The sequence below is a fragment of the Arvicanthis niloticus genome, chromosome 1 (assembly GCF_011762505.2).
Source record: "Arvicanthis niloticus isolate mArvNil1 chromosome 1, mArvNil1.pat.X, whole genome shotgun sequence".
Lineage (NCBI taxonomy): Eukaryota > Metazoa > Chordata > Mammalia > Rodentia > Muridae > Arvicanthis > Arvicanthis niloticus.
Genome location: NC_047658.1, coordinates 29202630 through 29215909, shown reverse-complemented (window position 1 = coordinate 29215909; position 13280 = coordinate 29202630). Strand labels below are relative to the sequence as shown.

The 13280-nt window shown below is 44.2% G+C and overlaps 2 protein-coding genes across 6 annotated transcripts in view; one reads left to right on the top strand and one right to left on the bottom strand.

The window, feature by feature from the left end:
* Gabrb3 (gamma-aminobutyric acid type A receptor subunit beta3) overlaps nucleotides 1-13280 on the bottom strand; it is a 389323-nt gene that overhangs the window by 304704 nt on the left and 71339 nt on the right. The window lies entirely within an intron of this gene.
* Gabra5 (gamma-aminobutyric acid type A receptor subunit alpha5) overlaps nucleotides 4549-13280 on the top strand; it is a 92522-nt gene continuing 83790 nt past the window's right edge. The window contains exons 1-3 of one of the 5 annotated variants that reach the window (XM_076935191.1): nucleotides 4549-4651; nucleotides 6112-6171; nucleotides 6532-6691. In XM_076935191.1, the coding sequence (XP_076791306.1) occupies nucleotides 6606-6691 (86 nt within the window). In that variant the 5' untranslated portion in view covers nucleotides 4549-4651; nucleotides 6112-6171; nucleotides 6532-6605. Of the gene's footprint in view, nucleotides 4652-4715; nucleotides 5316-6111; nucleotides 6172-6531; nucleotides 6692-13280 lie in introns of those variants that run through there. The other 4 variants (XM_034495995.2, XM_076935193.1, XM_076935194.1 and 1 more) reach the window with 4 other exon arrangements.

Sequence of the window (13280 nt, the reverse complement as noted above, 5' to 3'; positions counted from 1 at the left end):
ATAAACAGAGAGACCTAAAGGTTATCTGTTAAACCTTACAAACACCATTTTATAAAAGAAAACCAAGACAGCTTTCACTGAGCCAAAAAATGATAAAATAGATGTTTCAACAGCCCTTATCAGCTCTAATTCCTAGTTACAGAAACGAGTTCTCGAGTAGAGAACCCAAGCTGTGTTGCTCTGAGTTGCCCACTCCAGGATACATGAGCAGAGCTGGGCAAGAACATGGAATATGACAATGTGATAAAATCTATGTGGCTGTTTTTTTTTTTTTTTTCATTTTGTAAATGGAACCTAGAAATCTCAACATATGCATCCATCTATTCATTGATATAAAAATCTAGTTTTAAAATACTATCTCTATTTTAAACCAATCCCAGCTAATTACAGAAAGACTCATCCGTATGTAGTCTTCAAATGACTAGTTTCACCACTCAAATTTAAATAATATAAAACCAAAGGAAACAAATACCAGATTGAAGACAGGCACCGTGTGCTTTCTCCCCACCCCTGCCTTGCTGTCTGTCTTCCTTTGCCCCTGCTGCCCATATTCATTGTCAGGGTCAATCCACTTTTGCTTCCCCACAAATGCATCTGCATCTCTCATATCAGTCTCGCCCTTTCTGTTTCCTTAACAACCAAACCATCTTTTATGTGCTCAGAGTGCTCATGTGTTGGCTGAGCAGACCTGTGATCGGTTTCTCTCTGTTAGTGATGTAGCTGCAGCAGAAGTGCATTCAGGGCTGCCCTGTTCTTCCTTGCCACACCTGTTTGCTGTTAGGTTACATTTCCCTCTTCATGCTTGCTCTGCAATAGTTGCCAACATGATTCTTGCCTGGTACTTGTGACATTAGAGCTCTTTAGAAGCACATAAAACTTTCAGGAATAAGTCATTTCCTTCATCCGTGCTCATCTCCTGCCCAGCCTTGACACACTCAGCTCAGATCAGCTCTTGTGACATTTGTCTTGCATGGGAGTCTTTATAATCACACAAAGAAAATGCACACAGTTCCCTAAGTCTCATTTTACACAATTGGGCTCTTAGCTTGCAGTCTACTGCATGCCTTGACCAGGCTCTGGTCATGGGCTTTTTTTCTGTGAGGTATCACTGATAATTGAAATACTATGCCTGTAAGTTGATCTACTTTACAATTTGGAATATATCTACACAGTGTAGTAGTGATAAATGTATGCACTGTCTCCTGCAGTCTCATCCTCATTCCTCATGTGTGGTTAGGAAGTCCTAAAGTTCACCCCCTCAACAAATTTTTAATGTACAACACAATGTTGCTAGTTGGTGTTACAGTACTATGTATTACATATTTATATGGTTATTCCTACTCACATACACGCATATGCACACAAACATATCATCCACACATAACCAGATATGTATGGTGAGATTCTAATATAGCATCTCCATCCCATGCAAGCTAATCGGGTTCTTCTCCTTTGAGCTGTATTTCCATGTCCACTCCCATTTGGGATATATATATATATATATATCCCATAATGCTCATTTTGAAAAGGTATCTGTCTTTCCATGTACATTTTAACATTTGTTATAATAGTCAAGATATGGAAGGTAACATAAATGTTTCCTGATCATTGAAAGCATAAAGAAAATGTGTAAATTATATGAAATATTCTCTAGCCTTAACAATGAAGGGTGTTCTGCTGTTTGTAGCAACATGGATGAAACTGACAGAGATGCTAAACAGAATGAGCCAGGCATTGAAAGAAAGATGCCACATGGGCTCACTAATATGTTGCACCTGTCATGTTTTAGGTAACTATACTGCATCCATTTACATAAATGCAGCTACCACTCAGCCTCTGTTGTACATGTAGTGGTACTCTGTATTTATTGGGACACAGAGTCAATGCTTCTTTCGGTAAAATGTCCCTCTATCCATTATACAGCTACTCTGAGAGCAACTATTTTAGGCTCTCACATTAGAAATAAAATACAGAATGAGCCAACACAGGGGTTATGTGGAACTGGGGTGCCCTCTACTGTTTTCCAGACTTACAGCTACAATGTTAAATTTCATTCAATAAAAGGAGAATTGCTAATGAACAAATAGGAATGTGGCCAATAGATCATTATTAACCAGGACAAACAGTGCATTCAAAGTTACCCCAATTTGGTGAAAGGACATCTGGAATTGAACATTTTTGTAAGCCTTGGGTTTTTGGTCAGAATTCCTTCTATGTGGAATATCTTATAACTGTGTTGAAAATTATGTAAACATTACTGGGGACAGTGTGACACCAGTTCATCATAGGAAGGGAGAAAGAACTTAGGCAATATAATCACACAAGGGTTTTGTTGGCGATGACTGGATTTGGAGGTAGTGTTGTAACCTAGGCTGACTTCCAATTCACAGTTGTGCTCCAGCCGCTCAGGTGCTGGAGTTAAAGGTTTGTGCCCCATGCTCAGTTTAAATAGTTTATCATACTTTGTGTTTTTATGTTTAAATGTGTTGTCATGAAGCTGATGGTCCAAAACATTGAAATAACAAATGTAATCTGTCAAAAGAAAAGCCTCACAGTTGATATTTAGTTCATGGCAAGTCGATATTCATAATTATGATAAATACAGAAGTTATCCCATTAGTGCAATTTCTTTTTTCTTTTTTCTTTTTTGCCAAAATAGTCCTAGCAACTTTGTGTTCAGCTTTCTACTCACTAATTGTTCAAGTCTTCCTACTTGCATTATGCTGTTTAGTCAAGAGAATAGCAGATGCCTTGGCATTTGTAAATCTAGAATTAACACACAATAAGTGAAAAGCATATTAAGCTAGTTATAAATTCAAATTTACTTTTTAAATTCTCATCATCATGAAGAAAAAAGTCAGACTAGACAACTTGCAAGAAAGAAAGGTCCTTTTAGGCGGAGTCCTAGAGATTTTGTTAGCATTGCAGCTGAGTTAGTCGTCTGTGGCTGGGAGTACAGGGATCAGGACGGCGTCCATCAGGAGCAATAAGTAATGGGAGCAGTTGCCCCGCCCCCATTGCCTTTCAAGGGTACACTTCTAATGGCACCATATATAACACCAGTCACCACCTTCTTCAGTAGCCACAGTGGCTGGTAACCAAGACTCTGGAACCTGAACCTTCTGGGAACACTCAGAATATTAACTACAGAACACTCTGGGAACTTTATCTTAGTGACACATCTTCAGAGAACTCGGCAAATGGAGAAATGTATGTGTTCAATTTGTCTATGGATAAAGTCACTTGAATGAATATCTTCTCTTTCATGAAGAACCTGTTGACTCAGAATTATTTAAGACCATGGCTAGCTGTATAGTCATGGTAAACACTATTACAGGTATGCAAAAGGTCATATTTATATCCTGTTTCTGAAACAATTTTACAGTTTCTCGTTTTGGAAAGCCAGGATTTCTGTAATGTGTAAAAGTGCCATTAGGTATTTTGAAAAACCCTGTGTCTAACACAACTGGAGAATGGGTAGAGGCTTAGGTGAGCTTTTCTTCTGCTCAGTGCTTTTAAAGAAGGATCCATCAGGGAGAGATAGATTTGACTGTTCTTGTTGTCACATAGAAGTCACTGAAGAGTCTGTGCCCTACAAAAATTTGCAGCACCTAGGCAAACCTTGAGGTTTCAATTTAAGCCTTTTCTGGTGTTTTGTTTTTAGGCAAGTTCGAATGTATACCGGGGGTGGGGGTATAGAATTCTCACTACAGTGCACAATAACCTTGATCTTCTGCTCCGCCTTTTGGGTTCTGGGATTGCAGGCATATGCCAACCGTGCAGGGATTACATAGTGCAGGGAATGGAACCCAGTGATTTCTGTACACTAAGCAAGCACTAAGCCTACTCCAGTGGAAACAACACACTGCAGTCAAGGAAGGAGCTGCCTCAGCGTCCAGTTGGTGTACCATTTGAAAGGGCCTCTTTCTGCCCAGTGGTAATTGGTCCTGGCTGCACTTGCCTCACAGAAACTATGCTACTGACATTGGACCAACACGTTAATCAACCTCATATGCCTGCTGAGAAGGTAATGTCTTCCTTCCAGGCCGCAGAGGGTCACCAGAAAGCCTTGCACCGCCTGTGACCTACTTTTATATCTGTGACCCCATACCCTGTCTCTGCGCTAAATATCCTATTATAGCTTACCAAGGAACGAGTCTCCAGTAACTCCCTAAACATGCTTTGCTATTGGAAAAGGGTTTTGTTGTAAGATCCAGCAATAATTACTATCCGTTAATTAAATGACTAGAGAGTTCTCTTGCACCAGTTTCTTTCTGAAAAGAATGGCTGAGCAAATTCAAGGTTGCTCCTCAAGACTGAAGAACAGAAAGTGCTGGCCAATCTACCTGACATAAGCATCCACCTAGGTTACAGATGCTGCTGCCAGTCCCCACACCTTTCCTCCTGTATCCTAAAAGGTGACTAGCGGTTATTGCAGGGGGAACCAAATATGCTTCCAGTGCCCACAAGCAACTTCAGCAGAAACAGGGTCTTCCCTGAAGCGGGTCAGACAGTAGCCCCCATGCCCTCCCCCAGGACTGAGCGAGGGGCAGGGGGCCGGGCATTTGGTGAGAGTCTGGCGGCCTCTACCGGGCGCCTAGGCAGAGGGACGTTCCTCAATCCCAGAGACGACATGTGGCGCTTTGGAGAGGTGAGATGAGCGCGAGTCCGCCGGGGGCGCTGGGGAAATCTGCAGCGGGGCAGCGCGCGGCCTCAGGCGCGGCGCGGAGCAGAGCCGCAGGGCGGCAGCGGCAGCTGGAGCGCGGGGCTCCGGGGCTCTTCGGAGCCGAGCGCTGGGCAAGTTCGCGCCGGCAGCATGAGGCCGTGACGCCGCACCGGCCTGCCGCGCCCGCCGCAGGGACAGCGGGCGGCGGCGAAGCAGGATGCGCCCTCGCCGACGGCTCGCCAGCCGGGGCCCGCGCGTAGGGTAAGGAGCTGCGGCGGCCACCGTTGCCGGCACCCCGGCCTCAGGACCGGGATGAACGCAGGGCAGTTGGGCGCTCGCAGATCCTGCATCGCAAACTTTGCCCGGAGACTGCGGAGGCCACCGGCACGGAGGGCATGGGATCGGGTGGCACGGCTGGACGGGGCTCCGGGCGCAGCGCCTCCCGGTTCGCGGTAGATAGCAGATAGCCTCTGCCTGCCGCCGTCGCGGAGCTCGCCCGCCTGGAAGGCGGCTCCCGCCCGGCAGCAGGGGCGCGCGGTGGGCGCGGGCCCCACTTGGTGTCGCGCGCCTGTCGCGCGGGTTGCTCGAGGCCGGGCTCTGGCTGCGCCGCCACTGCACCGCGCGCAGCAGAGGAGGAAGGCGCTGCCTGGTGAGCGCTCAGCCGGCCGGCTCGGGGGGCTAAGGAGGTATGGAGGGCTCGGCGCGAGCCTGAGGGCAGGACGTCCAGAGGTGTTCGGTGGCGCTGCGGAGCGGCAGCAGGTGCGGGGTGGCGGAGGCTGCGGCTCCGCAGTGCCACCCCTTATCTCACCTGCGCTGTGCGCCAGCACTGGTGAGCTCCCACCGGGATCTGGGGGCCCCGGGAGAGCAGTCTGGAGGTGGGGGTATCGGGAAGTCGGGGGTTCAGGGGCAGCAGAAGGCACGCCCGGGTTTCCCCGCATGCGGCGCCGCGTGCTCGCAGGCTAGACTATCCGGGCTACCGGCGCCGAGCCCTAAGATTCGCCCAGGCGACCACCGCATGCCAGCCTTCTATTCTTGAAGAGAATCTCAGGGGCCTTCTCCTCCGAGATGGAAGTACCTGTTGTGTGCCTTTTCAGTTCTGAACTTTGGGGGTTGGGGGAGTCTCCTTAGAAATGTCTTTCTTTTTGAACTCTGGCTTGCTAGTGTACATTGAGCATCTATTTGCGTTATGCGCATGTTGAGATGTGTGCCTTCTCTAAGGTTGTTGCTGGCCCAGCGGCAATGCTTGCTTGGATTTCCACTGCGCTAAGCAGAGTCTAGCTAAGGACAGAGATATTTTCCAAGTGTTGTGATTATTAAGCCATGTAGTCCAGGGGGCAGGGTGCCAACCCAAAAAGTCTGACCCAAACCAGCAAGTCTACCATTGCGATCCTATAGAAGACGTGTTTCTGACATGTGCCTTTCCCCCTCTTCCCACACACTTTCAGCACCTTGCAGAACAAGAAGCAGCTTGCTGGCTTTGAACGTGTGGCAAATATTTCAGAAAGGTAAATTTATCTCACTTGTGGATTTTATAGATGCAAAATGCAATTGTCAGATAACTTTGAGATAACTATGTTAATAATTGGGTCATTTATACTCTGCTGAAACAGTGCAATATTAAGGGATTCAAGCAGTCTATTAGAACGACTGTACACTCTGTAAAAGTGAAATAAAGCTGTATTGTCGCCTTTTTACACCACCTTGCTGCCCAGGGAAGGTGGTGCAAACTGTGCTGGCACAGTCTGTTGGTTACAAGGGCCAGGCTCCAGTCATTGTCAGCTTCACTGTGGCAGCAGCATGGTTGGACTCACTGTAGTGACGGGAACATCCGTGTTCATGGGCTTTTCCCCTTTGTGTACTTTCAGCTTCAAGATCAAGTTGGAGGAAAGAACAGTTTTTCTTCCAAATTCGTCTACTTCAACTACTATTCTTACTGGGAATGGACAATGGAATGCTCTCTAGATTTATCATGACCCAAACCCTCCTTGTCTTCTGTATTTCTATGACCTTATCCAGTCACTTTGGGTAAGTTGTCCCCCATGCTGTCATTCTGTGGTCCTGGGGGGGGGGGGGGCGGCTGTGCCATTGTGAAGCACTGCAGAACAGGACAGCCCTTGGTTGCCACTTCCGCAGTCCTGCACCCTTCGGTTTGTGGTGAATATGTCCTGACCCGTGCCTTCTTCCTGAACAGAGCAGTTCCTGGTGCAGGGTCTGGGGAATGAGTTAGACAAAAGAAAAGAGGGTTTTCCAATTGGAAGCAGAAGATGGCTTAAGGGAAGCTGTTTCCTCCTACTCAGGTTGGAAGAGATTCAGAAGTTCATGTGTGTTAAGGACATCTGCTGCTGTTAGATAAGTGTGCCACACTTTGATTCTCTCCTTGAGTCCATTATGCCACTGATTTTTATTTTTCAAGCCAGGCTGGTGCTGGACATGTGTCATGGAAAGGGATCCATAATAGGCTTGGCTTAAGCCAAGTACGGAAATCGTAAACTAGGCTTGGCTTACCCCTGAGGTTCTAGACGTGTCGTTTCCCCTGACCTCTTTCATTTGTGCCTTTAGCTTCCCTGTACAAATACTAGCCTTTTCTTGTCACCCTAGTCATACCTCGCATTCAAGATGCATGCTGTTAGAAGGCAATCAGTGTTCCTCTTCTCCCCTGTGTCCCTCACTGCCCCAAATTGTCCTGGCTAATCAGAAGGATTGCAGGTTGAAGTACTCCCACTGAACAGAGTGTGCTGCGTGACTTCCTGTTTACCAGTGCTCTTTCCCAAGGGAACAATGGTATACTTAAAAGGACTGCAGCACACAGTCACCTGTCTCCTTTCGCATGGCTAGTGTACAGGCTACTAGGTAGGTGTTCACAGGTCCACTCTGCTGAACAAAATTCCCATGAGGGCTCAGGCTTGTACCTGAGCAGTTAAGGTGTATTCTGATCATCTGAGAAAGTGTTGCCAGTCTGTTTGCCCTGTCTCCTCTCGTCTCTTCTCTGACCTCTCTTACCTTTCTCTCTTCTTTCCTCTCCTCACTTGCCTCATCTTTCTCACATCTATCTCTGTTGCCTCTATACGTCTAGCTCTGTCTCTGTCTCTTCCCTCTCGCCTTCTCTTCTTGTTCTTCGTCTCTCTTCCTCTGTTCAAATCGGAAGGGTCATAAAGGCAGAGAATGTCGAAATCATAGGCAGGAAATGCCATTTCCCTGCAAGGACATCTTTTCATGCCAGGGAGAAAAGGTATCTTTGTGGACTGTTTCCCAGCCCTGTGCATCCTCTGTCCATTTATCATTTACATACATGCAGAATACGCTCTAGAGTCCATTTTTGTTTTTCAGGTCAAATGCTTGGGAACTTTGGTTCTGAAACTGAGTAGCATACACTCTATCTAGCAGGTTGTACTTTTCATTGGTTTTAAGACACACCATAAAAGATGTGTGAGTCCCTGTTCATTGGGAGCTATTCTTGCCTTGCTTGTACTGGGGGTACATGTTCCCCATGCCTGGCCTTTTGATTCTCAATCTACTATATGAGGGTTTTTCCTTGCAAGGTTTTTTTTTTCTTTGTTAAATCCTATAAATTGTACTTTGTCTATTGCTTTTCTGAATGGAAGGTGCGTGTGAATGAAATCTCATGAATATTCACCACTGCAAATTAATACATTAAAATAGTTGGCTTGTTTTCTGATATTCTATGTATACTGGGAGATATTTTAGAAGTGATGCCCATGCTGAGCTGTGCTATCTTGGTAACATTCAGTTTGTAGGATTTAGCACAAAAATTCTGATTGTGAATAGAATAAGTCAGGAAAAGCTATCACACTTTCTGGTAGATACAAGTCTGAAGTAGAAAGGTATGTGTATACGTTTAGTTAGTTTCTTATTTGTGTGGCTTTATAGGGTCTTCTACAAAATGCAGATTGAGCTTGTACGTTTCTGGAAGGAAATTCTGATTAAGTCTGAGGATAGTCCTCAATATCTCAAAAGCATTAAATGTTGGAGAAGATATTAGTTTATTACAAAGGAAGATTTTTATTGTTTTAGAAAACTATTATAAAATAATACATACAAACTGCAGGAGATGTGTGAGATAAAGACTAGTTTATGAACTGGCACAAAGCCCCAGGTAACCATCCGTCCCCTTCTAGTTCCTACCGCTGCTTGCTCTTGTGTGGATTGTATGCATCTGAGGTCTGCTATATATTCAGCTTTTTATTGGTTTGGGGCCCTAACCTTCCACAATTACAAACTTTAGGCTGTGTGATTTTAGAATGATAGATATTGTAGCACAGCAAAAGTGGGCTGACACTAGCTACTTCCATACTTTGGGACATTTACATCATTTCTGATTTTCCTGCTCTAGAATCGCTTGTATAGAACATATATATGTATGTATATATGTATAGATAGATAGATAGATAGATAGATAGATAGATAGATAGATATAGGATTTTTTTTAACTATTTGAACTTGTTTCTATTAGAAGATGCACAGACTGGTCCGAACATATATAGCAAAGTACTGCCTGGTCTGGCCTCAGTGGGGGAAAATGGGCATAATCCTCCAGAGATTTGAGGCCCCAGGGAAGGGCTATATCCAGGGTGTGGGGGAGAAGAAGAACACCCTCTCAGTGGCAAGAAGGAGGAGAAATAGGACAAGGAACTGTGGGAGAGGGGTTGGTAGTGGGGAGCAATGGGTGGAATGTAAATAAATAAAATAATTAATAAAAAAAGGAGATATTCCTATGAATGGGATTATACACCAGGTGCTGTGGAGCCAAGCAGCACACAGCGCATACAGAACGCAGCATAAGATTTGTCAATCCCCTACTTATTTCTTCTTTTTCTTTTTTATTTATCCTTTAATCTTTTTTAAAGCCCAGACTTTATCCCCCCTCCAGTTCACTCTCTGATTGTTCCACATCCCACACCTCCTTCCCAACCCCTATCTCCAAGAGGATGTCCCCATCTCCCACTTCCACTCCACCAGACCTCCCCACTCCCTAGGGCCTCAAGTCTTTTGAGGGCTAGGTGCATCTTCTCTGACTGAGTCCAGATCTGGTAGTCCTCTTCTGTATATATGTTGGGGCCTCATTGCACACAGAACTCATCATAAGACACATCAAGTCCCCACTGATTTCTTCTTAAATGAGGTTCTGCTTGTTTTCAGATTAATTGTAGGTAGGAATGATTGTGTTGAAACCCAGCTAGTTTCATAACATTTTCTTGACTTCAGGTCTTGACAGAATGCAAAGTACCCAATATCATAATGTTTTAAGTCAATCCTAGGAGCCTCCTTATGAGCTCAGTGTCATTAGCCCCATTCTGCAGCTGGCAAGGTGGGATGGATAAGTATCTAAGCAGGAAGCTCTACCCAGTGGGCTCCTGCTGGGCTTCCTCACTCTACACTGCTCTGGGTCATTTTGCTCCGTTTCACCCTGTGCTGCTTTTTTTTTTTTTTCCCTCTGACTACAGTTTTGGAATACGTCAAAGCAATCTAGAAGCTGGGGGGATGTGGCCCTGAAATGTATTGTCCATTTTGGGCTATAAAAAGAGGTTTTTTATACTCTGAAATTGGGGAAGGGAACAGGTTGAACAAATTCTCTGTCCCATCATCCCTCAACCAAAGAAAGGATTTCTGTGATTGAGCTTCAAAGGGCATTGAAAGGGGAAGTTACAAAGGTCCCGGTTTGATCACTACTTAGTCAGAGAACTGCTGATGCTCCTAAGTTTGCCCAGGAGACTTGAGAGCTGGCAGGAGTTAGGAGTTCTATGCAAAATCAGGCAGGGGAGCATGAGAAAAAGGCAACATAGACGGTTCCGCACAGGTACAGGTTGACACGCCATGTTTGTAAAAATCTGCACATTCAGCAACAGACGATGTGTTTTTGAAGAGGGAAGTATATTTGGTGATTACATAAGATAGTTAACACAAACTTGCTTTGAAATTATCAAGAGAATTACTTGTCTTTCTCCACATCTTTTTATAAATTTAATCACCAGGCGCTCATTTTCAATAGTTTTCTAATTTTATTATACATTGTGAATTATAGAGCAGGGATGAGTCAAGCATACAACTAAACCAAGGCCTTATAGTCAGCCTCTGCCATGGTCTATCCAGATACATTGTTTAAGCTATTATACTTATTTTAATGAAACCAGCAATCTAAATAGCACAGTGTAGAAAAACTAGCACTGAAACATTACGGGAATCGAAGTGCTACCAAATTATATAATGATAAGTTTAAACTAGAATTAATTTATCAACATTTCAAAAGGTAATGCCAGAGCCCATTCACTTACTGGAATTAGCATAGAGATTTGTTTATTGAAAGGAAAATTGTCTTTTAATTTTATTATAGGGGAGCTGCAATTCAAATACATGTTGGAAAACAATATGTTTAAATTGGCAATGAAAAGCAAGCACTTCAAAACAGGAAGAAAGATCTTTCTCTGTGTTCATATGTGCCAGCTTGGCCTTTTGTCCCACAAAGAAGACCTCTTCATCCTCCTTTCCAAGAATAGTTGCCTCTCCTAACTGGATGAGTAGGCATGTCTAAATCATATCTGTGTTCATCACATCTTCTGAAGCTGGAAGCTGTCTTTTATACCCTCAGATAACAGATTCATCCTTCTCCAGAGCTGCATGTTTCTGAGGCTCAGGACACACAGTTTAATGACTGTAAAAGCACCATAGCAGTGCAGTCAAACCAGTTAGCAGGGACAGACCTGAACTGATGGCTTTGCCTGGAAGCTGCAGAGAGGGACAAGCAGAGAGGAGGAAGAAGGTACTGCACAGAAGCTCAGTGGAGTTAGAGAACCATCTCTTAACCTTATTTTAAAAGTCAGAAATGGGGACCTATTTCTAAACTTTCGACTTTATAAAGCTGATTTTAAGCATGTTAGATGCACCAGTGCTCAGTAAACAGCACTCAGGACAGCAGGGAACACAGCTCTGCTAAGTAGGCTGGCCCTAAGTTCCAGGATGAGTCACTAGCTGGGTTCTGGATAAAGGGATGTGTGTGTGTGTGTGTGTGTGTGTGTGTGTGTGTGCGTGCGCGTTTGCACAGATTGTGGGTATTTGGATTTCCATGAATGGTACACATTTTAATTGGTATGGAATTCAAAGGGAAGTATTAGAATTAAAGCAAAAAAAGAAATCTTATCTCACTCTCATAGCAGTAAGAATTACCAACAGGCATACATATGGGTGCATTGCATGACTTTTCAGAAAGTTGTTAAAAATATGCCGTTTAATTTTCACCAAGTCCTCACTTGGTGCATAAGAACAGCTCCAGCTTTAGAACTTAGGGAGTTGTGATCAATTTTTGCTGATGAAAATGGTAGAATCACCCCTTACCTCCTAGATACCTGCTAGGGCAAGAGTTCCCATTAGAAAGGCCTCTCCACTGAGTCCTAATGTTTATAACTCTGAAGAAAGAAAGAGAGCAAGAGAGGGAATCTATATGTTAGAAACAAAAGAATATCCTAAACTTGTAGATGGATTGGGTAACTCCAGAGCAGTCCAAGCCAAAGTCACTATGACGTGAGGTTTCTGGAGTGTAATGCATAGAGAAGCATCACAGCTGAGGAATAGAAAAAAGCTCCACCTTATCTGTATTTACAAGCTGTTTCTAAAACAGACAGAACCTAAAAGTAAGAAAACATAAGGCATTAGTTTTCCATTTAAAAATGAATTTTCCCATCAGTTCACAATCAGTTTGGTTCTGTCCCCAAATCACTAATGATAAATATGAAGTCTTGTTGATAGTGGGCCTAGCTCTCTGTGAAGGTTAGTGATCTAGATGGTAAGCAGTGTGCCTGCCTGGGCAGGACCTGAGCACAATTAAGACCATAACTTGGGTATACCCAAGCATCTTCCCTTGCCTGAGTGTGGTGAAGATCATCACCGTGCTTTGACAGTAGTGTGAATGTTTCCCTTTCCATGTGCTAGGCATGATTATAGGTGATAAGGGCCAGAATGGAGCCTGGCTTCAATGAAGAGTGTGTTCAGACTTGAAAACAACAGGCAATAAACAAGCAACAGTGACTTGATGGTAGTGACTAAAAGAGCAACTCAGAGAGAGACAGTGAATGGGATGGAAGGAGACACTACTGCAGGGACATGAGGGAAGTGGGGCTTAGTGACAACTTTAATGGTTGAGAAAAACAAACCAGTGTTGGGTAATGGTGATAATGGCCGAATACAACACAGAGAATTGGAAGCAGTCAGCAGCTTGTTTGGCATCAGTGGTAGAGATCCATAGGAGGTATAATCACCCTGTAAGGGAAAGAACTGGACTAGATCTTGGACAATCGCCATGTCAGGGAACTTGACCTGAAGAGTTACAGAGGGCATGAAGTAGAGTGGAATTTTTTTATGTTTGTTTGTTAATACTTTTGTTTTATCATTGGCTTAAAAAAGGATCTCATGTATCCCACTCTCTATGAAGCCAAGGAAGGACTTGAACCCATGATCCTCCACTCCATTCCTGACTTGTGAGATTATTGTGTGTATCATGGTGCCCAATTTATGCCATACTAGGTTCAAGCCTAGGGCTTTTTGTAAGCTAGGTGAGCACTTTATCAACTGAGCTACAGCCTCATCAAATTTTATTGCTTTGGAA